At 38.4% G+C, this 27,805-nt stretch overlaps 2 protein-coding genes across 3 annotated transcripts in view; both read right to left on the reverse strand.

The window, feature by feature from the left end:
- Positions 1–16,920, reverse strand: part of ankib1b (ankyrin repeat and IBR domain containing 1b) — a 34,868-nt gene extending 17,948 nt beyond the window's left edge. Inside the window, exons 1-5 of one of the 2 annotated variants that reach the window (XM_084088334.1) lie at positions 16,738–16,920; positions 10,981–11,245; positions 9,502–9,802; positions 5,978–6,160; positions 5,671–5,788 (exon numbers count right to left, since the gene is read on the reverse strand). In XM_084088334.1, coding sequence (XP_083944460.1) covers positions 5,671–5,788; positions 5,978–6,160; positions 9,502–9,802; positions 10,981–11,168 — 790 coding nt within the window. In that variant the 5' untranslated portion in view covers positions 11,169–11,245; positions 16,738–16,920. The remainder of the gene's footprint in view (positions 1–5,670; positions 5,789–5,977; positions 6,161–9,501; positions 9,803–10,980; positions 11,246–16,737) is intronic. The other variant, XM_084088333.1, reaches the window with a different exon arrangement.
- Positions 16,921–23,235: 6,315 nt separating this feature from the next.
- On the reverse strand, positions 23,236–24,444 carry fabp4b (fatty acid binding protein 4b). The gene is made up of 4 exons (XM_084090037.1): positions 24,293–24,444; positions 23,948–24,123; positions 23,655–23,756; positions 23,236–23,427 (listed from the first exon to the last, which is right to left on the reverse strand). The coding sequence occupies exons 1-4, from the start codon at positions 24,363–24,365 to the stop codon at positions 23,374–23,376; spliced, it is 405 nt and encodes a 134-aa protein (XP_083946163.1). The 5' UTR covers positions 24,366–24,444; the 3' UTR covers positions 23,236–23,373.
- Between the last annotated feature and the right edge of the window lie 3,361 nt (positions 24,445–27,805).

Consider the following 27,805-nt stretch of genomic DNA (forward strand, 5'->3'; position numbering starts at 1 on the left):
TACATAGCCTAAGTTACACTTAAATAGCCTGTGCATAAGGTAGCATTTCATCTTTTATAAAATGAGATTTTGGCCAAATTTATTTTACAACAGGAAAAACTGAGCGCCCATATAGCTACAACAAACTAGTTTGTAACTTGTTAATGAAAATGTAATATGATGTTTTAATGACGGACAAAATGCACATTTGCACACATTCGCTGGTCAAAACCCCCGTAACTGCATTTGAGTTTGACTTTTGTAAAATGTTAACAATATATTGATAAGTAGGCTAATACAACAACAACATATAATTTGTTTTTACCATCGGAAAATCATAAGCACAGGTTCGCCCCCGCGCTGTTTCGTACGGGAACTTTAACTTACACAATTCGACTGCGTGAGTGATCCTCCCCAGCAAAAAGGTTGTTGTGTTGCATTTCTGCTATGGCAACGTCGCTGTCTACGTGCTCGCAACATTGTAACAACGTAGAATTGTAAGACGCGACAGGGCCGTAGCAACGTTGTTGCGCGACATTCAGCAACTGAGAGACGACGTTCTGAAAAAAACATTTTTATGCTAGATAGGCCTATTAGATATATCCCCCATTTAGCATTTTATGTTTTGAGGTTAATTTTTAGTCAGATGTTAGATAATTATATACTTTTTAAATATTGTTTATCCTTATTATTGAATGGGGCTATCAGTAAATTAGCCTAATTATAATCAACACATGCAAGTGTACACTTTGAAGAGTAAAAATGACAGAAGGTTACGTTAATTCAACTTTATTATATGGTAATCAAATTGCACTTCCAAAAGTCATGCATTTGTGAATAAAGAAAAAAACGTAATAAACGAATATACAAATTTATTTTAAGTATAATAAATAAAACATAAAGAGCAAAGATCAGAACATTTAATGAACAAAACCGGGTTCTGTACATGGCAGACAGGAGAGAGTCGAAAGCCGGGCGATAAAGGTCGGTAACCAGAATCAGTCCAGGAAAACATCCACAAACCCGAGGAGCAAAGAAACGAATGAGACTAAATAGCAGACAAATCAAATGAAAAACTAAACAGTGCGAGCGAGGCTACATTAGTCACATTAGAAAATGAAGTTGTAGGTTGTGTTTGAATAATTACGTACTATTTAGCTGAGGTAAATTAAACGCAATACTCACGTATCCTTGCTCGATGAAGACCGAGACAACACAATGAACCCAACGGGCGGTTGAAATTTAAAAGGCTGATTTTCGCGCTTCTGGGCAGTGACGAGTACATAATGATGTCCAGTGGTTGTCAAGACACCAGAGGCACAAACTTTAGCAATGGCCCTGAACGGTGGTTTAATGTCAACATAGTGACAACGCTGTAACAACCTTCACCACACAACGTAGTCATAGCAACCTTTTGGCCATGTTGTCAAAACGTTGTTAGAAGGTTGGAAACGTTGTGCCAACGTTCTGTGTTTGCTGGGTCGATTATGATTAATTCAAGGCTGTTAATGTGCACGTATTCGCTGTATTAAAATAATACATTTTCTGCCTGGTGTTTTATTTAATCTTCGCAACCTAGCACGCATGAGCATGCGTTCTCTCAGGGCTGCAAAAAAGCATTATATATTCTGCTCAAATAAAACTGCAAAAAACTGGCCACCGCTGCGACTAAACCTGCAATCAAAACTTCTTAGTGATGAACTGTAATAAATCCAAACATGGATCTCAACCATATTGTTTGCAATTCTGGTTATGGAATAGGCCTAAAGCTGCTTACGAAATCTCTGCATGACAACAAATTAATTTTTGCTGTTGTAACTGAAAAACATTAACGCAATTTGGGATTACTATTAGCGTATTTTGAGATTACTATTAGGAAATTCACTGTTTTAGCTTTTTGAGAGAAGTTTCACCAGTTTTCATAATTTAGAGAGAGTGTTAATTTATATGATAATATTATAAACCAGGAAACTTGATGAGTATATAAGTAAAATATATCAAGCTTATGAGTTGATGTTGTCTTGATTTGTGCTTGTAAGTGAAAGTGCAATAATTCTGATGAAAAATAAAATAAAATGACATGATCAGTAAACAATTTGGAGCAAACTAGTTGTTATCAGTTTAACTTGTGCAGCATGACTAAAGTTTTAAAACTAGACTAAACCCAGACTTTTAGGCCTGGTTTCACAGACAGGGCTTAGATTAAGCCAGGATTAGATCTTAATTCAATTAGGACATTTAAGTCGCTTTTTTAAACGTGCCTTACAAAATGTGCATCATGAGACAAAACAATGGCACTGACATATTTTAAGATATGTCGGTACAAGTTGCTTTCAGTTAAAACAGCTCAAACATGCATTTTTGTCTGGGACTAGGTTTAAACCTGGTCTGTGAAACCAGGGGATAGTCATCTAAAACTTGATTAAACAAAAAATAAATAAAAACGGCATTTGACACAGGACTAAGAATAAGACAATAAAAAAAGCTATTAAAACGCATGTCAAGACATTCAATCCATAATAAGTCCAAAAAGACATTACATTCTTTAAAAAAAACAAAAAAAACAGGAATTTTGAACTAGCTCCAAGCTCCAGTTTTCTGCTAACAGAACAAAGGTTCCTCTTGTTCAAGGCTACACAATGGGACAGTGGTGACATATAAAAAAGGACATATACTTTGATATCTTTGAATGAACTTATCGGTCAGAATCAATGAAGAGCACTAGGGTAAGAATAGATAAGACATGCCACTTCTCAGAGGAAATCCTGGAGACAGTCCAGACAGCAAAAGACAGATAACAGTCCATCGACCAAGGCTAAACAAATAATTACAACCAAATAAAATTTACTTCCAAAGAAAGAAGAAAGGTTTTCCCAAATGAAAATCCTCAAAATGCATTACATCGGCAAGCCCAATTGTTTGTACTCAACTGTGTTTAGTATCATAGTTTTAGGAGTCAAAACTGTGAATTTGGGTTTAAGATTAAAAGAAGGTGAGACTGCATATTTGAGCCTCAGCTGGTGGTCTCAAGAGAGGTTGTGGCAATAATAGCAGCGCACACGAATCAGAGCTCTGCCCTTTTCTCCCATGGGTTCTAGTCATCTGGAACAAGGCCTGCTAGACAGCCTGCTCACATAATTGGAGATTATTAAAGAAAGCACTGATCCAATTATGAGTCTTGTGCCAGAGAGTTTAGCAGCCCGAAACATGAGTGCTCTTGTAAAATTAAGGAGAAAGAATCTTGGTCTGCTCTGAGATTACAATTGCTTTTTAGATTTGCCTTTAAAGCAAAATACCTTAGTTTATTAAACTTCTCCAGGCACAATACCATACCGGTTTCAAATGTACTGGAAGGATAACATCAGAATGAACCTCAGTAGACCAGCACTGAATATATGCCTACATATTTACACAGAATTCAAACGGCCAGCCAACACAAAGTTCTACAAATTTCTCGCCCCTTGCATGTTTGTTAGTTAAATAATAGTCAGAAGCATCATATACATAAAAGTAAGAAGCACTGTATCCATTCAAACCAAATTACATGCCCATCAGTTTTTAGTCAAGCAGGTTTTGATCGAAAAGATAGAAAAAATGTTTAAAGGGATAGTTCACCCAAAAATGAAAATTCTGTCAATAATTACTCACCCTCATGTTGTTACAACCCCGTAAGACTTTCATTCATCTTGTGAACACAAATTAAGATATTTTTGATGAAATCAGAGAGCTGGCTCACTCCTCCATAGGCTGCTAGGTAATTGATATCTGCCAGCCCAGAAAAGTTAGTAAAGACAACGTTAAAATTGTCAAAGTCACTACAGTGGCTCAACCTTAAGTTTATCAAGCGACAACTATTCATTTTCTTCTGTGTGGGCCTCTGATTGAGTTCACGTAGTGTAACAGCGCAGCGCTTCTGGTTTGTACGTCAGAACGTAGGCTCACTATTGGCCAGCATCACACACATGACCAGCGTCGTCCAATAGTGAGCCTACGTTCTGACGTACAACCCAGACGTGCTGTGCTGTTACACTACGTCAACAGCTTAGGAGAATGACATGGAAGAGAAGAGATTGTTGAATAAAGTAGTTATTTTTGTTGTTTTTTGCGCACAAAAAGTATTCTTGAAAAGTATTCAGAAGCGCTGCGCTGTTACACTACGTGAACTCAATCAGAGGCCCACACACAAGAAAATGAATAGTTGAATAAAGTTGTTATTTTTGAGGGGTTTTGTGCACAAAAAGTATTGAAAAACTTAAGGTTGAGCCACTGTAGTCACTTTGACAATTTTAACGTTGTCTTTACTAACTTTTCTGGGCTGGCAGATATCAATTACCTAGCAGCCTATGAAGCAGTGAGCCAGCTCTCAGATTTCATCAAAAATATCTTAATTTGTGTTCCGAAGATGAACAGAAGTCTTACGGGGTTGGAACAACATGAGGGTGAGTAATTACTGACAGAATTTTCATTTTTGGGTGAACTAACCCTTTAAATGTCATTGAGTCAATGGGGTCCATCAACTGTCTAGTTACTGACATGCTTCAAAATATCTTCCTTTGTGTTCTGCAGAAGAAAGAAATTTATACAGGTTTGAAACAACTTGAGGGTGAGTAAATGATGACAGAATTTTCATTTTTAAGTGAACTATTCCTTTAAAGTTACAAAAGTTATTCAGTCAAGAGCATTTTTTGTAGTTAGTCTGTTATTTGATGAACATTAAAAACACAGACAGCAGCAGGCATATTAGGCTACTGTCACTTTAAGAAGGTGCACAGATCCAATATACTGATACACATGCATAGTCTTTCTCGACTGTTTACATTCACTTAAGACATAACCAGCTATGTTTACTAGGATACTCGCCAAGATGGGCATTTTGACACAATTTTGTGTGAAATTGTCCATTCAAACACAAGAAGACATGAAAGAGAACTCAAATCAGTATTCACTTGCTGTCAGAAGTGGATTTCTGGGCACGCGCTTCAAATGTGTGCCCACACAAAACTTCTCACAGCGAGCGGGTACCAAATTGAGTTCTCTTTCAGGTCTCCTTGCGCTTGAATGTTTAAATTGGCAAGACTTTGTTGTTTGGATTTTCCTGATGAGCACTTTGTTTATCCATAATGTGAGCTAATAGTTTACAATGGAAGATTATACTACTTTTTCTTTTTTTTCTTTTTTCTTTTCTTGTATGTTTGTTTTGAATATACTGTTAATATATTCTGTCAATGAATGGAAGTTGCTTTTGAGTTCTAAAAATTCAATAAAAAATAAATAAAAATAAAGTGCCAAGACTTAAAAACATGTGCAAATGATCAACTTTCAATTCTCTTTACATGGCATGTGTAAGCCTCTCTCTTTCTCTCACGGTGAGTGCCATGTGTGAGAGAAAGCGACAGAGGGCATCGGCCAATCGACAGTGCATAAAGCTCAGAAGGCAATGAAATTATATCTGAGCTAAACTTAGTTTTTTGCCTCTTACAATCACATGCGAGTGAAATCATACAATTTACTAGCCATTGGCTAATTAAAGGCATTTTTAGGTGCCTATCTTAAAATTTGGTATGTAACCTTGCATTGTAGAGGGTTGCCCTCAGAAAAACTCAGTTTTTAGCTACCAATATGTAGTTCAACACATAACAATTAAATTTGGGCCTGCGAATGGAGTCAAAATATCTTGTGACACAATCGTACCGTGAGCCCGAAGAAGAGCCTCTGCGGTGAAGAGAGGAGCTTGCAGCATGTCTGCCGTCTCCACTATCAGCATGTCCTTCAGTCTTCTGAGATCTTGCACTCTCAAACCTTCATAAAACTTAAAAACAGACAGAGTTACATGTTAATCATTCAGTCACAGCGAAATCAGTATTCAGTCATCTGCAATAAACTCTTATATTTTTATTGTTCTAAAAAAAACACAGGTTAAAATCTGTCACATCTGGACATCAGGGCTTGAGGCCAATGTTAATGTCCAGAAATTCCAGAGTTTATTTGGAGAGCTTACCTCCCTGCGGTCTAAGGCTGCATACTCTGCCTCGATATCCTCGGCATGGGGGTCAGTGGAGAAGACCATCTGAGACTCCAGACTGAGCGCGAGCTCCTTATGATGCTGCCTTTCTGCACAGTCACATGGGGTCTCCTTGTTCTCATTCTCCGCAAACAGGTCTCCACCACGCTTCACCAGAAACTGCAGAGGGGTTCGAGAGGGAAATACTGTTAATATACAGTTCATATGTTCACTTTTGAAATGAGTGTCCATTGAACTATGAAAACATACTGTAAATTGAATGCATGAAGATCAACACGAGAGAGAGAGAGAGAGAGAGAGAGAGAGAGAGAGAGAAAGAGAGAGAGCGAGCGAGAGCAAGTGAAGTCTCAACAGTATTCGGCAGCAGCGTCAGTAATAGCGAAACTGTAAGTTTATCTGCTCCAAGAACAGGGCAGTTATGATCTCGCTAGTGAGAAATTAATGTAGCTTTTAAGTTGTTAAATTATTTTACAGATAAAATCGTCAGAGCAGCGCTGACAACACGTATCTGTGCAAGTGTGTATCCATACTGTATGAGTGTGTTTGAGTGGGAGAGAGAGCATGAGAAAGAGAAAAATAATTATGTGCTTTCCGTACATAATAAAACATAATTCTGTGGCAAAAAACATGGAAATAATTTGTCGTTTTTATCCTATTGTTTACTATATTTATTTGCTCGGTCAGTGTCATTGTGTTTTTCTTTTGTTTTGTTTTTTTGTTTTTGCTTTTGTAGGCTGTAAGGACCTTTGAAATTACTGAAATCATTTGGCGAAGTGATATGGAATTGTAATGCAGTCACGATCTGCCTGGAATTACTTAAGCCACGCGTTTCCCTGAAAATAATTGCACACCTTAACATTCGTCAACCAATCAGTTTCAAGCATTCAACAGCCCCGTAGTATAAGTGAAGAATAATGCGTCTTTTGACGCATGTCAAGCATGAAAACCTTTTCTAGTAGACCCCAAATACAAAATCAAATCTTTGAAAAAGTGCATTATAGGTCCTTTAATCTAATTTTAATCTAAATTTCAATATGTACTAATACATTCTAACATTTCAAGTTGTACACATTAGTTAACATTAGTTAATCTGTTATCAACATGAATTAACAATGAAAAATTGTATATTTATTATTTAACATTAGCTTTAAAAAAAAAAGTGATGTTCAATGTTAGCTTGATACCTAATGCATTATAGTGGAGAAAATAATGATTTGATCCCCTGATGATTTTGTAAGTTTGCCCATTTACAAAGAAATTAATGGTTAATATAATTGTTATGGTAGTTTTATTTTAATGGATAAATACAGAATATCAACCAAAAAATCCAGAAAAAACACATTATATAAAGGTTATAAATTGATTAGCATTTGATCGAGTGAAATAAGTATTTGATCCCCAACCAACCAGCAAGAATTCTGCCTCCCACAGATTGGTTATGTGCCCATGTGAAACACAGATTAGTCCTGTCACTTTAAGAAATTACTCCTAATGTCAGCTCGTTGTGTGTATAAAAGACACCATTCCTACCTCTCCACCACCATGGGCAAGACCAAAGAGCTGTCAAACGTCAGGGACAAGATTGTAGACCTGCACAAGGCTGGAATGGGCTACAAGACCATCAGTAAGAAGCTTGGTGAGAAGGAGACTTTTGTTGGTGTGATTATTCAGAAATGGAGAAATGAGAAAGGTGAGGGATCAGCCCTGAACTACACTGGAGGAGCCTGTTAATGATCTCAAGGCAGTTGGGACCACAGTCACCAAGCAAACTATTAAACACACTGAGCCGGGAATGGATTGAAATCCTGCAGCACCCGCAAGGTCCCACCGCTCAAGAAGCCTGTCTAAAGTTTGCCAATAAACATCTAATGATTCAGAGAAGGCTTGGGAGAAAGTGCTGTGGTCAGATGAGACCAAAACTGAGCATTTGGCATCAACTCAACTCGCCGTGTTTGGAGGAAGAGAAATGCTGACTATGACCTCGAGAACACCATCCCTACAGTCAAGCACGGAGGTGGAAACATTACGCTCTTGGGCTGTTTCTTAGCTAAGGGTACAGGACGATTTGACTGTATTGAGGGGCCAATGGACGGGGCCATGTACCGTCAAATCCTGGACGAGAAACTCCTTCCTTCAGCCAGAACACTGAAGATGGGTCGTGGATGGGTCTTCCAGCATGAGAATGACCCAAAACATACCGCCCAGGCAACAAAGGAGTGGCTTAAGAAGAAGCACATTAAGATCTTGGAGTGGCCTAGCCAGTCTCTAGACCTTAATCCTATAGAAAATCTGTGGAGGAAGCTAAAACTTCGAAAGGCCAAGCAACAGCCAAGAAACCTTAAGGATTTAGAGAGGATTTGTAAACAGGAATGGACCGAAATCCCCCCTGAGATGTGTGCAAACCTGGTGACCAACTACAAGAAACGTCTTACCTCTGTGCTTGCCAGCAAAGGTTTCTCCACCAAGTACTAAGGCATGTTTTGCTTGGAGATCAAATACTTATTTCACTCACTGAAATGCAAATCAATTTATAACCTTTAAATAATGTGTTTTTTCTGGATTTTTTGGTTGATATTCTGTCTCTATCCGTACAAATAAACCTACCATAAAAATGATTGACCCTTCATTTATTTTTAAGTAGGCAAACTTAGAAAATCAGCAGTGGATCGAATAATATTTTTCTCCACTGTAACTAACATTAACCTTATTGAAGTCTTGCCCAATAAACATGCACACTTTTTAGGAATTAATGTTCTTTGAATGGATTTCTTAGGCTTCTGCAAACAGAAGATTTAATCATCTCTACTGTCAAAACAAACAATGTTCCAGGTCAGGGGTCTAAATAAGTGACATGACGATATTAGATTAAAATGTCTCCCTATGATCTGCCTATACAGAGAGATGTTATGGACCGTTTAAATGGACAACACCATTTTCAACTAAAAACTGAAAACTTTTTATGCGATTTGGCCGTTCATTTACATGACAATGGCGTTTTGGGGGCCTGAAAACGCAAACTTTTGAAAACGGGTTTCAAAGTGCAAGTTTTTGAAAACGATACCATTATCGTCCTCATGTAAACAAAAAAAACGTGAATTCGTGAAAACAGTGACGTCATGCGAATGCATATACCATGTTCAGTTTATAGGCGTGTAGCTTTTCTTTACAAAATGACATCGCCAACTACTGGCCTGGCAGCATAACACACAGCATTTTTAATAATTTCCGTGGAACTTTGTGATGTGAATGGGGAACTTTGTCGTCTGTACACCAAAAAAAAAAAAGCAAAGGAAAAATGTTTTTAGTACATTGTTGTCGTGTAAACGTACCCTTAGTATCGTGCTATACCTGTTTCGGTGTAGACAGGTGCTGTGTGCAAAGACTACTCCCTATTCTCTATATAGTGTTCACTACACATGATTTGGGGCAGAAAAACAGTGTCAGTGCACATGCACATTTTGACAAATACAAGCACCTAGGCTACAATGTGTTTTACATACCTCCACACATGTCTTCATCCCTGAGGCAGCGGCATAGTGTAATGGTGTGTTCTTTTTGTTATCAGTGGCACTGGCGTCTGCACTCTCATATTCACCACGGTCCAGTTTGGCACCAGTCCACTTTAGGATCATCTGGAGGCACTCAGCCCGCCTGCGTTCATCTTCATAGGGCCGGGCCAGTCGCGGCTGCAGCGCCCCTTCAGATAGCAGGATATGCGGCCCCATGCACAACACATGCAGTGCGGACTCATTGTGCACGTTACGTTTGTTGGGGTTCCCATCCTTGCTGAAGAGGAAGGACCTGTGAAAAGATGGCATGATGAGTCACAAATAAATGGAAAAACTAAAGCACTTAAATACTGCGAAATAAATGAGTAATCATTGGTTTTGCTGAAGGAACAGATTTTGGGAATATATCGATATTAAAATTCTGACGATACAATAAGCTGTTGATTATTTTGACATCACACCACCCCCAGAGAGAACATATAGCTTTCCAAATCTCTTTCCAAAAATTATAAATTGAGCAACACTGGCCTGCTGATTCAGACCCAGAATCTTCAGCACATTTGTAGTTGAAACAGCTGTTTTGCCTTAAAATAACTTTCAAAGCTTGGCACCTAAGGTTCCTAACTTTTTAGGCCAAAGCATTTCAAACTGGACAGGAAAAACAGCAGAAACTGATTGTACATGACTTGAGTACTTCTAACAGTATGAAAGCATTTAAGAACAAATAAAATATTTTATAAAATCACGCCTAGAGCCTGACAGACGGCCTACGAGTGTCAGATTCAATTGTTATGCGGTTCAATGACATATAGGAGAATCCACAATGATGGAAAGGTTTAAAACATGCCAAATTCTTCAAATTGTTCCCTCTGTATTCATGTCAAGAGGTGTAACCATCAAAAAGTAATATCATATTTATTTTCCTGTCACTTTGAATAAATCTGAGTCTTAATCATGTTTTTTTTTTTTTTACTTGAAATATATAACAAATATGGATTATTAATTCATAAATATCTTTATATTTTTGAGTTGTTGCACCACATGACATTTTACGAAATTTATAACCAGAACCGACCTTAGTTTGTCATAAAAAGGTCAAATTATGAGATATTTTAAGACACATATTGACCTTGACACACAGTCATTTGGGTTTTCATGATTATTTATAGTATTATTTATTGTAAAATGTTTTCATGTTGGTTGGACCACATGACTTGCATTTGGCATTTTATTTTATGCCCCCCAAAAAATATCAATATTAATTTTAATTCAGAAATTGAAAATATGCTCATCAAAGAAAATGTGTATTCAAGTCACTGATGAAATGTACTTTAATAAATTAATGAAATTTTTTTACAAAATAATACATTAGGCCTAATAGATGCCATTGACCCATAATGATTGCTAGATATAAATAAAAACAAAGCAGAATGCCCAAATGCTAAATATCCAGGAGAAACTATGTCTTACCTGAGTATGCGTGTCATGGCATGTCTGGCAGCATAATGGAGTGGGGTGTTGTGTTGGTACGGTTCCCCATATGAGGTGTTGGGGTCTAGTGACTCTTTGAACTGAGGGTTGCCCTCGTAGAGCTGATAGGCCAGAACCTCATCGCCATTGATCAGTGCCTTACGGAACTTGGTGGCCGTATTCCCCATCTCTCGCTTCCCAGCTCTCCAGAACGATCAGACCTCTTCAGCCTGTGGGCCCACAGATAGCAGACATGGTGTGCTTCCTGGGAACAAGAATAAAACAAACAATGTGTCCAATGTACGGAGAACTTCATCAGATAGGCATTGGCTACATCATGTAGGCCAAACTCGGTCCTGGAGGGCCACTGTCCTGCAGAGTTTAGTTCCAACTTGCCTCAACACACCTGCCTGGATGTTTTAGTATGCCTAGTAAGAGCTTGATTAGCTGGTTCAGGTGTGTTTAATTGAGGTTGGAGCTAAACTCTACAGGACCCTCCAGGAGCAGGATTGAACACCCCTGATATAGGCCAATTACACACTGTAGAGTTTCAGGAGTGACAACTGCATTTAAATACAGGAGTGAATCCCCTGAATTATTATTATGTGTGTGAATGGAACAAGACTTGTGACTCCCACAATTGCAAAGATTTCTGACGTTTGTTATCCACTATTTTTGACCAAAGTAATATTACAGCGACCAAATCCTCGTTATTTTCCTACGATTTTGACTAAACCACTGTCAACAAACATCAAACGTTGTGTTTTGTTTATGCTCGAAGGCTGCTTTGTGAAGCATTCTCTTGAAGTGTTGCCATGTCCACTTAACACTTAACTCCACTTAAGCATTTTAGGGCTTGGCACATAAAACAATCAGGTTTATGAAGTTATTAAACCAGAAAGGTGAGGAACAAATATTTGGTCTTATTTTCAATCTAAAGCATTTGGATTTATTTCGGTTTATTATGGGATTTTTCTTGTTTGGTGTCATTTCCAACAAGATCTGTCAACACGAATGAGTCAAGCCTCTTTCCCAGTGGTTTTCTTGCACCATGCATACAGAAGAGAGAAAGATCTCTGATGGGTGTTTAAATACATCATTAACAAACAGCCAAGTTGTTCAGTTCGGCTCCGTACACACTGCATAGAATTTTTGTAAATGCAGTTGTTACTACCTGAATTTTTTGGGAGTCAATTCGGTTGTAGAATGTAGTTGAATTATGTGCTTACAGAACAGGATTAAGCATTAAAAGGCGAACTCACAACTGAATTTAACATTAGTGTCCACATGGTCATAGCAAATATCGGAAACATCTAACTCCACCACAGAGCATGTTATTCGCAAAACTAGCCAAATAGAAAATAAATCCTATTTGAAAATCTTTTAAATGTATAACATTTACAACCACGTTTACTCAAAACCTGCAGGAACAGGCCTGAAGTGTTATTTGGAGTGAACTGACTCCCGAGTCGCCACCATAACCAAACAGCACTTACAAAACAAACTAATGTGTTTAACCACAGAAGAGGCCTGACAGAGACAGATGCTAAACGTGTCCCACTTCACATGTGTACCCTTTAGAAGACCTGCAAGAGCATAGACGCCACTGAGAACTGACCTAAAACCAGCCCATCTTCTACACAAATCCTTGTCAACCATCCAGAGAGAGAAATTAAAACAGGTCTTGGATCAGAAGCAGACGGCTAATTGTCTCAACAACACTGACTCATTCTCCATAGGAGCTTGTGAGGAAAGAAACAGACTTCCTCCAGGAACACTAGGGGCTTCCGGCTCCCTCCGCCAACTGCTGTCGGCCTACTGCGAGCAGGTTCTGTCGAGGGGCAGGATTCAGCAGGGCAAAAGTTATGCCCCCACAAATGCCATCTGTCAACATGGACACCTGAGGTGTCAGTTGTATTCATATTTACACTGACATTATGGGTGTAGTATCTCAACAGCAGAAAAAAATAAATCAGGCCATTTGCAAAAACAGACTCAATTTCACCACAGACAGGCAACCTCATGGGTAAAAACTCGACTGGCCTAGTTTCATGGCTAACCTCTTTGGGTGGTCTTGAGTTGGCTTTTATAGAGCTATAAGAGTGAACTATATTTTAAAGAGGGGTCTCAGTCACAACATTAAAGGGATAGTGCATGCAAAAAAAATTATTCTGCCATTATTTACTCAGCCTCATGTCATTTTCTTTCTTCTGTAAAATGCAAAAGATATTTTGAAGAATGTCGGTAACCAAATTGTTTTGATTCCCATTGCCTTCCATTGTATCTGGTGGGGAAAACACCAAGACATTTCTCCAAATATCTTATTTTATATTCCACAGAACAAAAGAAAGTCATGGAGTTTTGTTACAGCATGAGGGTGAGTACATAATTCTAATTTTTTAATGAACAATCTCTTTAAGCTTCTCCATGTCAAAATATACCAGAAAGCCACTCGGTTATGATGGCTTAACACACACATAATTTTATTATTTTCATATCAAAGTGTCCCATATCTGCAGGGAACTGGGTAACACTTTATTTTACCGTGTCATTGTTACACACGCTACATGTACTGTAGTAAAACTATAAATCATGCATAATTACAAACAACTAACCCTAAATCAAATCCCAATCCTAACCCCAGTAAGTAGGCCTACATGTAGGCCTAGACTAGTTAATTATTAATACTCAGTACTTACAGTAAGGAAAATAAGTATTTGAACACCCTGCTATTTTGCAAGTTCTCCCACTTGGCAATCACGGAGGGGTCTGAAATTGTCATCGTAGGTGCATGTCCACTGTGAGAGACATAATCTAAAAAAAAAAAAAATCCAGAAATCACAATATTTGATTTTTTAACTATTTATTTGTATGATACAGCTGCAAATAAGTATTTGAACACCTGTCTATCAGCTAGAATTCTGACCCTCAAAGACCTGTTAGTCTGCCTTTAAAATGTCCACCTCCACTCCATTTATTATCCTAAATTAGATGCACCTGTTTGAGGTCGTCAGCTGCATAAAGACACCTGTCCACCCCATACGAACAGTAAGAATCCAACTACTAACATGGCCAAGACCAAAGAGCTGTCCAAAGACACTAGAGACAAAATTGTACACCTCCACAAGGCTGGAAAGGGCTACGGGGAAATTGCCAAGCAGCTTGGTGAAAAAAGGTCCACTGTTGGAGCAATCATTAGAAAATGGAAGAAGCTAAACATGACTGTCAATCTCCCTCGGACTGGGGCTCCATGCAAGATCTCACCTCGTGGGGTCTCAATGATCCTAAGAAAGGTGAGAAATCAGCCAAGAACTACACAGGAGGAGCTGGTCAATGACCTGAAAAGAGCTGGGACCACCGTTTCCAAGGTTACTGTTGGTAATACACTAAGACGTCATGGTTTGAAATCATGCATGGCACGGAAGGTTCCCTGCTTAAACCAGCACATGTCAAGGCCCGTCTTAAGTTTGCCAATGACCATTTGGATGATCCAGAGGAGTCATGGGAGAAAGTCATGTGGTCAGATGAGACCAAAACAGAACTTTTTGGTCATAACTCCACTAAACGTGTTTGGAGGAAGAAGAATGATGAGTACCATCCCAAGAACACCATCCCTACTGTGAAGCATGGGGGTGGTAGCATCATGCTTTGGGGGTGTTTTTCTGCACATGGGACAGGGCGACTGCTCTGTATTAAGGAGAGGATGACCAGGGCCATGTATTGCGAGATTTTGGGGAACAACCTCCTTCCCTCAGTTAGAGCATTGAAGATGGGTCGAGGCTGGGTCTTCCAACATGACAATGACCCGAAGCACACAGCCAGGATAACCAAGGAGTGGCTCTGTAAGAAGCATATCAAGGTTCTGGCGTGGCCTAGCCAGTCTCCAGACCTAAACCCAATAGAGAATCTTTGGAGGGAGCTCAAACTCCGTGTTTCTCAGCGACAGCCCAGAAACCTGACTGATCTAGAGAAGATCTGTGTGGAGGAGTGGGCCAAAATCCCTCCTGCAGTGTGTGCAAACCTGGTGAAAAACTACAGGAAACGTTTGACCTCTGTAATTGCAAACAAAGGCTACTGTACCAAATATTAACATTGATTTTCTCAGGTGTTCAAATACTTATTTGCAGCTGTATCATGCAAATAAATAGTTAAAAAATCATACATTGTGATTTCTGGATTTTTCTTTTTAGATTATGTCTCTCACAGTGGACATGCACCTACAATGACAATTTCAGACCCCTCCATGATTTCTAAGTGGGAGAACTTGCAAAAATAAAATTCAAATACTTATTTTCCTCACTGTAAATGTATACTTACAATGTAAGACGGACACCTTAAAATAAAATGTAACCTAAATTGTAATGCGCTTGTCATATCTACCCTTACAAAAAGATATTACCATGCTACCCATAGTTTCCACCACCACCATAAAACAGTTGGTGGAAATACTCCTGATAATACTATGGCAATTTCAAAATATTTCACAAAAATAAGTTTTTGTTTAACAGCTGCAGCTGTTTCGTACCAGCAGTGCTTGTTGGTTTCTTGTTTTGTTCATTTGTATGTATGTTTTTCTCCATCACATTCTAAACGCATCCATATAACGGACTTTCAATAACTTTTGTGCTTTTATATGTCTATGTAAAACATTAGGCCTATATGAAGTAAACTTTTAATTATATGCATCTCAACTGCATAACTCTAACATTTATTTGCATAGCACTTTTCACAATACATATCGTTTCAAAGCAGCTTACAGAAAATGCGTGCCTCTACATTACAATAATGCTAGTCATGTGGTGTCAGCATGGCAGCACCCACAAGTGGGCGACCCACTCCATGTAGAACAAAACAGCTTTTTCTAGAAGCCTGATTTATCTGGAGCCTTCATTTTATGTGGATGTACATCATTTATGTGAAATTTCTCAAAAATGCTACCTTTGTGTGCAAATGTTTAATTAGCAAAAATTCCTGACTGCACCTTTAAGACACAGAGAGACTGTAAAACACGATCTGAAGCAGAGCTCATTAAATCTTTTATGGCTCGTCATCAGTAGCAACAACAAATGTAGTAACTATGGCATTTTGGAGCGGACACTATGGGCACCATGGTAACTTTTGTAAGGGTATTAAGATAAGTTAACGTTTAATTTCTCCAGTTGGAGAGTGAAATGCTCGGCATGCAGGAAGTCAGCTGTTGTGTGTGTGTGTGTGTGTGTGTGTGTGTGTGTGTGCTCTTGCTGCTCCAGATTATTTGCGCTGTTTATAGCCAAACGTCGATTTCCTAGAAGGGGCTGGGCGACGTGTTTACAGCCTCTGCAATTTACATACACATTACATATAAGTTAGATACACACTCGAATCACGAGGAAATCAACACTCGACTGTGCTGTCATGTATTGCAAAACATTATTTACACTGACGAAAATAGTCACCGGGGCGTATTTTCAGCGACTGTTTTAATAGCTGGACGGTTTTATTTTTTCCTGCACGTTCCTTATTGCGCACAAAAGCGCATCTGTTACTTCTTTTTATAAAATCAATACATGAGCTGCTCGCTTATGTACAGATCAGTCATGATAACTGTGTTAGCTTGGCAACTTGTCAACCAAGATGTTGCATCAAAGAGAGAGATGCAGATTGTTTATAAGCATAACTTATAACCATATGACACATACACGTATAATAATACTGCATGTCGTTATAAACAAGTCATTTCCCCGATGGAGAACAATACAATCTAAATAACCTACTTACCAAATTAGCACGACGATAGCGGCCGTTTTTTCTATTTCTGACTCCGAAGGATTTAGCGGTTGTCTGGTGAAACTCTTGACCAAATAAAAATCTGCCTCTCGCCTTTGTTGTGAACGGGTCCTCCTCGGCCGCCGTGAAGCCTCCGTCAATCACGCCGATGCCTTCACTGAAATTCTGTATTTCAAATTAAAAGTCCCACCAGTTGCGCTCCCATACTAAAGTACCGAAAGGAAGGGTGGTCTTATTTTTAAGCGCGACTTTTCGTTACTACAAAGCGAAATATGTTCCAAGTTCACTGTTTATTAATCTTAGATTAAAAAAATACGATGTTGTAAATAAAATACGATTATACAAATTTTAATCTGTTATAATCATTTATTTTTCTGACACCCGTAAAATATTTTATGACTGCTAAGTTAGCCCAGTTTAAATGTAATGACAATAATTTTTGGTAGGCTAACTATTCTATTTTAGAAGTGGTAATGCAAGTATTTCTAAAAGAAAATAATCGTTAAATAAACAACTTTGCTTTTGCTTTGTATATTTTAAAAATTAATAAATTAGATTAATCAATTGACTTCCAGTAGAGTGCAGCAGCACTGCAGCACAGATCGAACTTTTGCCAGTTCCCCTGGTGTTATTGAATTAATTTATCATATTTTAAATTGGAACAACTGTAATCCCTTATCCCAGTTCCATGGTATATAGTTACAATTTCTATTTATAATGACATACATGCTGAGATGTGTATTTACTGTGTTAAAATTGCAGTCCGTTACTGGTTAAATTACATTAAGAAAATTGTAACAATCTATTAGACATGTTTCAGGTAATGTACTTTGTTTTGATTACTTTTATATTACTTTTATCACATTTGAATGGGATTACTGTGTAAAAACACAGAAAAGAGAAAGAAAATATATTCCGTTCTTTGATATGGACATCATGAAATGCATTAAAATTACATCACTGGGTTTTCTCAAACTGGGGTTTGTGAAAGAACTGCAGGAGGTTTGTGAGTTGATGAAATGTGTTTGGGGGGAAAAAATTATTTGAAAGACTAAATTTGTTAGCCATGCAGGAATTGATTAGATATGCAGTGTTGAGAAAACCATCATATCTTCAAATGTTTTATTTTTATTTTTTATATCTGACATGTGAAACAAGAATAATTAGGTAGAATCAATAGTTTAAGAATAATTTTCTGTCATTCTGTGAATACGTAATCATGTAATCTATAAAAAAAACTGTAATCTGATTAAGAGCATTTTAAAGCAGAGTATAGTCTAATTATAAGCCTATTTTTTTGGAATCTGATTATAGTTATTGCATTTGGTTACACTTTATTTTAAGGTGTCCTTATTACGTTGCTGTAATTATATATTTAAGTACTGGGTAATATTAAGAAACTGCATGTACTTATTGGGTTAGGGATTGGGATTTGGTTGAGGGTTAGTTGCATGTAATTATGCATAATTTACTGTTATTAGTATGCTAACATGTAACCTATGTAACAATGACACTGTAAAATAAAGTGTTACCTTACATTTATCATATTGTCTCTCATACAATCATATTGTTTTCACAAACTTGGAGCGATTCTATTCATTGTCCCCTTACCAATGAATGGGTAAACAAGACTTTTATAGTGTCTCCTTGTAGGTGATGATTACAAATATGCTTAAAAGTTGCAAAAATTTCTCTTTCATCTTTAATTCTTTATTAACTATTTTTGATACATGTCAATGTCTTTTAAATAGAAAATGTTTTTAAGGCATTCACCCCCAATAGCATACATTTTACATTTTGGAATTTACAAAATACTGAAGAGTATGACATCACTAGTACTGGGAAGCTCGATTAGTTATTGAACACGATAACAAGAAACGTGATAGTAATGATATTGAACACCAGGTGGCAGTGCTGTAATAAAATGTTGCTCCTCATAGCCTACTTAACGTTGCAAACACTCTTAAAGTTGCACAAATGAACTAAATATAAGTATTTAGTTATAAATATTATAGTTATAAATAACTATAATAAGTATTTTTAGTTATAAATAACCAAATATAAATGTAACTACTGTTTAAACTGTCAGACAAAGACGAGACTGCATTTGTAAAGACAGATGTTAGCTTAACTGTAGCATATAAAACTCTAAGAGTTTACAGTGATCTCTGTTAAACTAATATTTTTTTGCATGTTTTGATCTCCTTTCTTTGTCTTTTTTTCATAATATAAAAGTCAATGGGGCCCATCAACTGTTTGGTTACCCATATATATTCTTTTGCGTTCAGCAGCAGAAAGAAATTCATACAGGTTTGGAACAACTTGAGGGAGAGTTAATTCCTTTTTGGGTGAACTATCCCTTTAATTACTTGACAGGCTATTTCAAATCCAACAGTTTGCTCCTGCTGCAGGGTAATATCATCAAATTCCATGACATTTTAAGCTGTAAGGGCATTCTTGAAAGGGTGTCCCTTATAAGTAAAGTTTCGAAAACAATGGACCATTGAGAGAAAATGCAAGGCTTCTCTCTCTCAGACTTAAACCTGTCTCATGACCCTATAAAGCTTACATCATTTGATATAAAACTGCCTGAAGCCATACTGAAATACAGCATTTGGGGATTTTTTTTAGAAGGATTATTATTAATATCATATTTTGTTGTTGTTTCTGTTGTTAAATAATAATAATAATAATAAACAATATATAATTAACCTATAATATATAATAATTGTTATAATTGTATGTAGGAGAAGAATAATTAATGAAAATAACACTTAATTGTATATATTAATAATACAAATAATTAATTATGAAAATAATATGAAAATAATCATTTTGAATTGTGAACATTATTGTAATGTAGTAAGTCCGATAAAGATAATATCAAATATAAGTCCTTTTATTTAAATAAAGTAAAACAAAACCAGCAACGAAGCAGCCAGAAAAGAGGGAGGAGGTTCTAGAGGTGGACGAGGCACCGGCGATGCTCTGAAAACCCATAGGGGGCAGATGGGAGGAACCAGGGCGGAGAAGACAGCAGGAGAAGCCATGGAGGAGATGACGGTGGAAGGGCCCATGGAGGAGTGGATGGTGGTAGGGTCCAAGGAGGTACGGACGGTAGACGAGATTTCAGACTGACCCAGGAAACGGCGGTGATGGAGGGAGGAGCCAAGATGGTAATTTGAGCCCAACCAACTGAGGTGACGCAGGAAGATAGTGAGACCCAGGCGACGTCCGATGGACCTCAAGACCCGGCAACATTGCTTGAGTGGGCCTGGAAGACTGAAGGTGATGATACACGGGGTAACTTTTTGTGCAATGTTGCTGGGCATTAGCCACTGTACAACGGCAAACGGTCGCTTTTATCATGTTCGTTTTGTGATCTCACTGTTTCCAGTGATTTCTTTCTGATTAGTTTTCTGATAAAACTTCCATTTGTTGGTGAAATGATGGGTTTGTGTGATGTTGTTCCAGAGAGGCGTGTTACGGGCGTGTTTTAGTGAAGCGATGTGGAGCTTCTGGCACTACAGTGGAAACGCAGCGTGGTTTTGGGCTCGGTGCTACAGGCCCGAGGCTTTTAGCCCGGCACGACCGGTTTAAAGCTCTGGCTCCCACTGGCCCAACCGCGGCTAATGTTGCCGAGCGATTGTTGTTTTGGCACTTTTACATTGAGAATGGGCAACAAATTGCTATCTGGATAATTTAGATCAGTCATGGGCCCTGTGTCTCACCTGGTTGCCCGTTGACAGCAACATTACCCAACAAACATTGCTCAAAAAGTTAGCCAGTGTATTATTTATTATGTACCTTAAGGCGATGTCGGTGTGAGTGAGGTCCCCGGTGGAGCCTGAGGGATGCCGTAAGGGTTGAGGAATGGAGCGCATTCGACAGCCCGGAAGTCCTTGGCATTGGTGGAGTGACGACTGACCAGTGCGGAGCTGGTGGGACGAAGTCCTTTGGAGCTGAAGGGTCAACAGTCCGAGGTGGAGCTGAGTACCCAGAGGGACAAGGTGGAGCCACTCTTCCTTATCCAGCTTCACTAAAACTCCCACAGGCACGGATGTAATGGCTGGCTCACACACCTGATTAGACGGGACCTCAGGCATCTCTTCCGGGACAGACTCTGCAGCTGGCACTGTCTCCGTTGCGGGCTTAGCCTCAGGAGTGATGTCCATGGTGGGTAATGATGGGTCTCTGTCTGCTGTGTGCTCTGGCTCCTTATCTGCGGAGAGTCTGGTCGCTGGGTCTGGCTCTGGGCTGGTGATGGATGGTGAGTGAGGCTGGACGCTGGCGGCGGGATTCTCTTCTACCTAGCCCACAGTTAAAGAAGATCCATTTACCTAGAGGGCAAAGTTGATGTACATTTAGTCATTTGGCAGACGCTTTTATCCAAAGCGACTTACAAAGCAGGACTAGATTAAGCGAATCATCATGAAGAGGCAAAAAAAAAAAAAAATGTATGTACTTGGCCAGTGTCCAGCAGGAGTTGCATTGCAATGGGTGAGGTTACTGACACAGACTAATTCATCCACATACGTCTCTACCTCCCTGAAACATAAAAATCGTGGCCCTGTTGGGTCTGTTAGAGCTCCCCATTGGAGCAAAATTAATGGAGGTAAGATCCAGCTTCATTTCTTTTAAGGTCTGGTGTTCTGCAATGTAGTAAGTATGATGATAAAAGAGGAGAGGCAGATAAGATCAAATATAAGTCCTTTTATTGAAATAAAGTGAAACAAAGTAAACTCAGGTAATCCAATGGCTAGAAACAGCAATGGACCAGCGTGTAGAACTCAATAAGAGTGAACACACAAACAATACCAGACAACTGAAAGGAGCACAAAGAGGAACTTAAATACACAGTGTATCCCAATTCAGAGGCTGCATCCTTCAAAGGACTCAGACTTCAGAGGCTGGATCCTTTGAAGGCCACGAAGGTTGGACTGAGAGTTGTTAAGTGGGACGTTCTAGCCTACGGAGGACTGTTTTTGTCGCCTAGCAACTGTGACAGCTGCCGAGCGGCAGTAACATTTGTACTGGACTTTTTTGAAAGTTTGCCCCCTTTGCGGTCGATATGCGCTCTCAACGTGCACTTTCATTGAGCCCGCACTGAAGCGAGCTTCGCAGCAGACTTCTTCTTGACAGTCAAAGCGGCGTTACATCATGAAAGTGCGGACTCGTAGGAAGACCGCGAGTGTTTAGGGTGTCATTTGGGACAGGGCCAATGACAACATAACAAACAGGTGTTATGATCAAATGAGTGTCCATGACAACTGATGACTGGCGGGAAACTAGGGACAAAGGAAACACAGGAAACAGGTAACTGACGAATGTAAACTAAAAGTCCATGAAAACGAAACTAAACACACAGACCGTGACAATTAAATGAAAAAAAAAAGAATGGTTTCCAGCAAGCTAATTAAAAGCATATCAATGCACAATACTTGTTGCCTCTCCTAAAATATTATTTTGTCAAATTATACCCTAACTTGGGTCCCGATGAATGCACATTAATCCTTACAAGTAAATCAAAATCCTCTTTCATACCACATGCTTTAATATAAATTGCATTATAATACTCGGTAAGATTAGGATCACAGAAGAGGAATAAATATTTTAGAAGCAGAAGTTTGCAAGGAGTGCATGGTCAGCCACTCCAACTGCTAAAGTAGTGCTAATCCTGGGGGTATTGAGGTTATTAGACTCAGGAAACTATTGTGAACTGGACTGCTGAGGATTAACACATCACATGTTCACTGGGCACTATAGGAGGTGCTGATGAATGGTGCTCGGATGATATCTTTTTACGTATGTGATTGGATGTTAAGCATCTTGCCATAGCAGTCATTTGCGGTTTGAATTTTACACCACAGATGAATGGAAATATGAAACATTTTGCATGGAAAGCAGTATTGGGCATGATGCAGGCTCATAATGTGGCAGCTGTTTCATGGCAATTGATATCATTTTTATTCTAAAGCTGCAATGTTGCATTGGCTGCCTTTGAAATCTCTAAGGAGAGTCTGAAGAGAGAAATGTGCAATAGCATTGAACTAGCAGAACTTGATCTGACCTTGTAAACTTGCACTGTAAAAAATTATATGATCAATGAGTTATTACAAGATGTGTTTTTACATTGCTTTAACTCGTCAAAAAGATAAGCCATTTTCAAGATTCAACTCATTTGTCCAAGTCAGTTTAATGTAATTTAAGTTGAAATGACTTAAACATTCAACTTGATTGTACTTAATTTAAGGCAGCAACTTTTTTTACATGTTGATTACCATTTTATCTGTGTCCAAATTCAAATGAAAGTGTCTACATTAGGATTATTTAATTCTAATTATGTTAAGTTATGCTGTGTGTACTAAACTAATTTCATGTAATTATTTTACAATTCTTTACCTATTTGCTCATATATTTTGTTCTTATATAGGAACAAAAATCATTTATATCCAATCAATAATGAGTAAAGAGACATTTGATCTTTTTTATTATTTTATTATGTTTATAAAGCAAAAAAAAGGTTTTTATTGCAACAAAGCAATTTATATATCATATCAAATTAAGAGTCAGTCATTCAAATCTAACAAAGTTTTTAATCTGTCTTAAAAACACAGTTTGATCCGGTCATGCATCTTTCTCATATGTCCTGATAGCGACCACATCATCCATGGTGCATTTCTGTACAGATAAGTGGAAAAAAGGAGGGAGAGAGAGAGAGAGAGAGAGAGAGAGAGAGAGAGAGAGAGATATTAACAATGGCCTAATCAAACCAGATGGTTTTCTAATAAAATATTATATTATATTATATATATATATATATATATATAAAATTCATATTTTATTTTATAATATAATTTTTATAAATATTTTCATAGGTAAAGAAAGCATTTGACTTGTACACATACCGCTATCATTTTGGTGTCCAGAACCTCTCTTTCAATTATTGTGGTCTTCCCCTCCCAGGTCTGCGTTTGGATAAGTTTACCATCTGCAAGGCTCATAACAGTCTGAATGAGAGAATGAAGAAATGAATGAAAATGAAAGGACACATAATGCTTTAAAAAAAAAAAAAAATTATATATATATATATAGCCTATATATATATATATATATATATATATATATATTTTTTTTTTTTTTTTTTTTTTTAATTATTTCTAACACACATTTATTTATTTGTTTGTTTCAATGCCCTTGCCTTCACTTTTCTGTCATCTGCTGTCGTCTCATCAAATTCTTCATCTAATTTGAATTTAATTTCCAGGGTCTTGAAAGTAGTGACAGCTTTCATAGAGATGAACCCCTGGTCATCCAAAGCAATCGTCAGACTGGGTTTTGCTAGGTTAGCCATTTGCCGAGAGGCAAAACCAGCACCTGCAAAGCAAAAAATGACATTATGGTATTACAACAGGTGCATGACTGTAGGCATACAACTGGACAAAAAGTTGCATTCTGACATAAGTGCATGAAAACAAAACATAGTAGGCTACAAACATAGTTATTATTGTGTATTTACAATAATATTAGTTGATTTCTGTCTTACCTACAGCCTTCATGTATTCATCAAAATTGTCACTTGAAGTCATTTTCCATTTACCAACGAATTGCTCAACCATTGTTACAACAAAGAAACAACAGGATAATTACAAGACAAGACGTTTTACTCTTTAATACTTGTATAGGCTATAAAGTGTTGCAAAAGCGCAGACCAGAGGGAGATTTAAAGAGTGCAGGGATAAGAGTAACCACCCGCTGACCAATCAGTAGCATTGCTGTGATATTTGAGAATTTGATTGGATAAACAGATTTTAAAAGGGGAGGGCTTGATAGATCTGTATTTAAATACAAGGTCAAAAGTCAAGCCATAAAAAAAAAAAAAAAATCGTTTACTTCTGTAGAATAAATAAAGTGGGCATGTTGATCATGCTAATAATAATGATAATAAGACATTTAACTTGACAACTTCTTTAAACAAGAAGAATTACCATATGGACTAACCTGATGCAGTTTAGATATCACAGACTGCACATCAAGAGCAAAACCGAAGCTTTGTTCTTGATGAGCAAAACAGTTCAAAATTGGCACAAGTCCATAAATAGGTTAATAAATCTCACTGTTCAAGTTTAGTGCAGAAAGGAAACGGTGACATCTACTGGTGATGATTAATAATAAAGCAATTCTGCAACAAAGAATAGGCGGCAGGATTATAGTCCTGATATTAAAGAGCATTATAGTCACACAGATGGGCCATCAATAGGGTTTCTGTTTTTATTCACTCAGGGTCAGTGCTGGAGGTTACACTGACATGTCAAATAGAGATAGTGTTCACAGTTTGGTATTCAATCTAAAATCAATGCAAGAAGTCTCAGCCCTGCCATCATAAGCAACATTTCAAATCCACAGCAATCCTCAGTCATAACTTACAATCATAATTCGTCTGAGAGAAAAAAACTCAGCAATTTCAAGCTTAATATTTTCAAAAGAATGTTACCTTAAAAAGTCGGATGATAAAGGTATTTACTTTTTTCCTGTGTTTTTGTCAGATTAATTGAATTAGTATTTGTCCTCTCAACATCCAAACCATGTACATGTCATGAACTGTCAGTTTAGTTTTCATTTTTATGGACTTTTAGTTTGGTCATCATCATTGGCTGTGTCCAAAAGCTGATAAATGCTGCCTTCAGAGGACGCATTCCAAGGTAGGAAGGCATCAAGGCACGTCGGAATGCAATGTTAGTTTCACTTCCTGTCTCCTGAGATACCTTCATCTGATCGATTTTTGAAGGCCGCATAGATGGATCCTTCGCTGCCTTTGATATCCTACAATCCTGTGCTTTCCATTCTGTGACAGTTGAGCTAGAAAAATAAAGATGGCATCTGAAATTTGCGGCTGGTCGTCAGTTTGTGTGTAAATGAACATTTTTGATCAACGTTTTCCCCTGATGTCATTTCTAGCGAGAAATTACTATTGTAGGCATTAAATATTCACTTAGTTTTCACCAAAGCTCGCTCTTTTTTGTTGTAGATCATTAAACTGTTACGCTGCCTCAGAAGTCTGTCCGAAATCAGTTTCGCGACATTCGTGCGCAAACACTGCCTTTAGATTCATTGCTTGATAGGGCAGTGAGGCAACAAGTCAGCTGTCTAAGTTTTTGGACGCAACCATTATTTCCTGTTGTCTTTGTTCACTTTTCCCGCCACTTGTTTGTTACCATGGATATTCATTTAATCATCACAGCTGTTTGTATATGAGTTTGTTATCTTTGTATACTTAAGTTCCTGTGTTTCCTCAGTTCATTGTCGGTTATTGTTTGTGTGTAGACACGCTGTTATGTTGTGGATTATCTGAATTTATATCTTTATTAAATACATTTGTATTGGAACCTTTTGATAGTGGTGGTGAGATGAAGCCTCATGAAGCATTGAAGCTTTTCAGCCAAGTGGTTCACAAAAGGGTTCATTTCCCGAGGCTTCATTTGCTCACAATACCACCTGGTGGTCAAAGAGTGTAAAACAATATTACATTACAGATACATTACAGATGACCTGATGTGATCTGTAATACACTGTATTTTGCGCCAGTTAAGGCTTAGAAATAAGGGTGAAGAAAAAATCAATTTCCAGATAGACTAATCTATATATATGAATATAATGTGTATTTTCTGGTGGTATATAATGATTGTATAACATAACTATGGAGAAATCAGATCAAAGTATTCCCATACAGGGGAAATCTTTCTCTTTCTTGCTGGCTCCATCGAAACAACATGCAAAACTATCAAATAACCCAAACTCACCTCTTTTACAACCACACATTTTGAGGGGATCCCATGGGTTTCAATGTCAAAATATCGCGCCAATATTCAAACTGCTTCCTGAACCAGTCAAGCGGAAGCGAGGCTTCAGACGTCAGTAATGACGTCATTGGTCTAAAGCGATACAAGCCTCAATCAAGGGGGTAATCCAGCATCCGGAAAGCGTACCTTCTATGGGGCATCCATTGGCTAACAAGCCATCACCTGCTGTTAGCATTCCATTGACTCCCATTCATTTTGGCGTCACTTTGACAGCGAATAACTTTACATCTGAGGCGTTTAAAGACTATGTATAAAAGGCTCCATTACCTTGTATCTTACGTTATGGCCCCGTAGAAGCCGTGTTTTGTAAAAATAGACTAACGATTGCGTCATAACCACGCGACTCTCTGTCGCACAGTAGAGAAATTACCGTATAGACAGGAGAACCTTGGCACAGAACGTAACATCACTACCTTTTGACTCATCTTCATCTTTGGACCTTTATAATTGAAACAGAATAACCGACCACAAAAGGGATTATGCAGCTGAATTTGCTACGCTGGCCATGAGTGGCCAAAATTTGTTGGACAACACCCTTCAATTCTGCCACCTTTCCATTCGTTCACCATTTGATGACGAAATAATCAAACCTCTGTATTGGATCAGGGCGAACTACGAACATCAAGTAGACCTCCCAGACATGCAAGGACTCAGATGGAGGAATGCGATTCTGCTATGTCTAGAGTGGTTATACCCCCGGTCCATCTCATCACCGGACCCAGAGCCCAGTCCACTACCACCCTGCGACACGGAGCAACAGCCAGAGCTCCCAGCAGATTGAGTGCCAGCGCCTGGCACGATGGAGCTGCCAACGGCAATGGAAGTGGATATGCCCACCATCGCACCGGAACCTGAGCCCCTTACGTCAAACCTGGAGTGCGAGACGGCCACCGAGCCCGTGACAGAGTAAATACTAGTGGAGTCTGAGAGAATGGAGGAGTTCCCCGTCCACAACCTCATTGCAGAGAGTGCGTGCTGGACTGGGATACTGATATGCTGATCCCACCTTCCCTCCCTTTTCTACCACCACCTCTAGTTCCAGCCCTGTCTTTGTCACCTCCTGTCTACCCCATTGTTCATCCCTTACCTCCTCACTGCATCGGGGATTCACCTGAGACATCCCATGAGCCATCCTCGACCTGGCTGGGGGATTCCCTGGCTCTGCCTCCGGCCACTGTCCCTCTACCTCGCCCTAACTC

The sequence above is a fragment of the Abramis brama genome (genome assembly GCF_963993115.1).
Source record: "Abramis brama genome assembly, chromosome: 17".
NCBI classification, from domain to species: Eukaryota; Metazoa; Chordata; class Actinopteri; order Cypriniformes; family Leuciscidae; genus Abramis; species Abramis brama.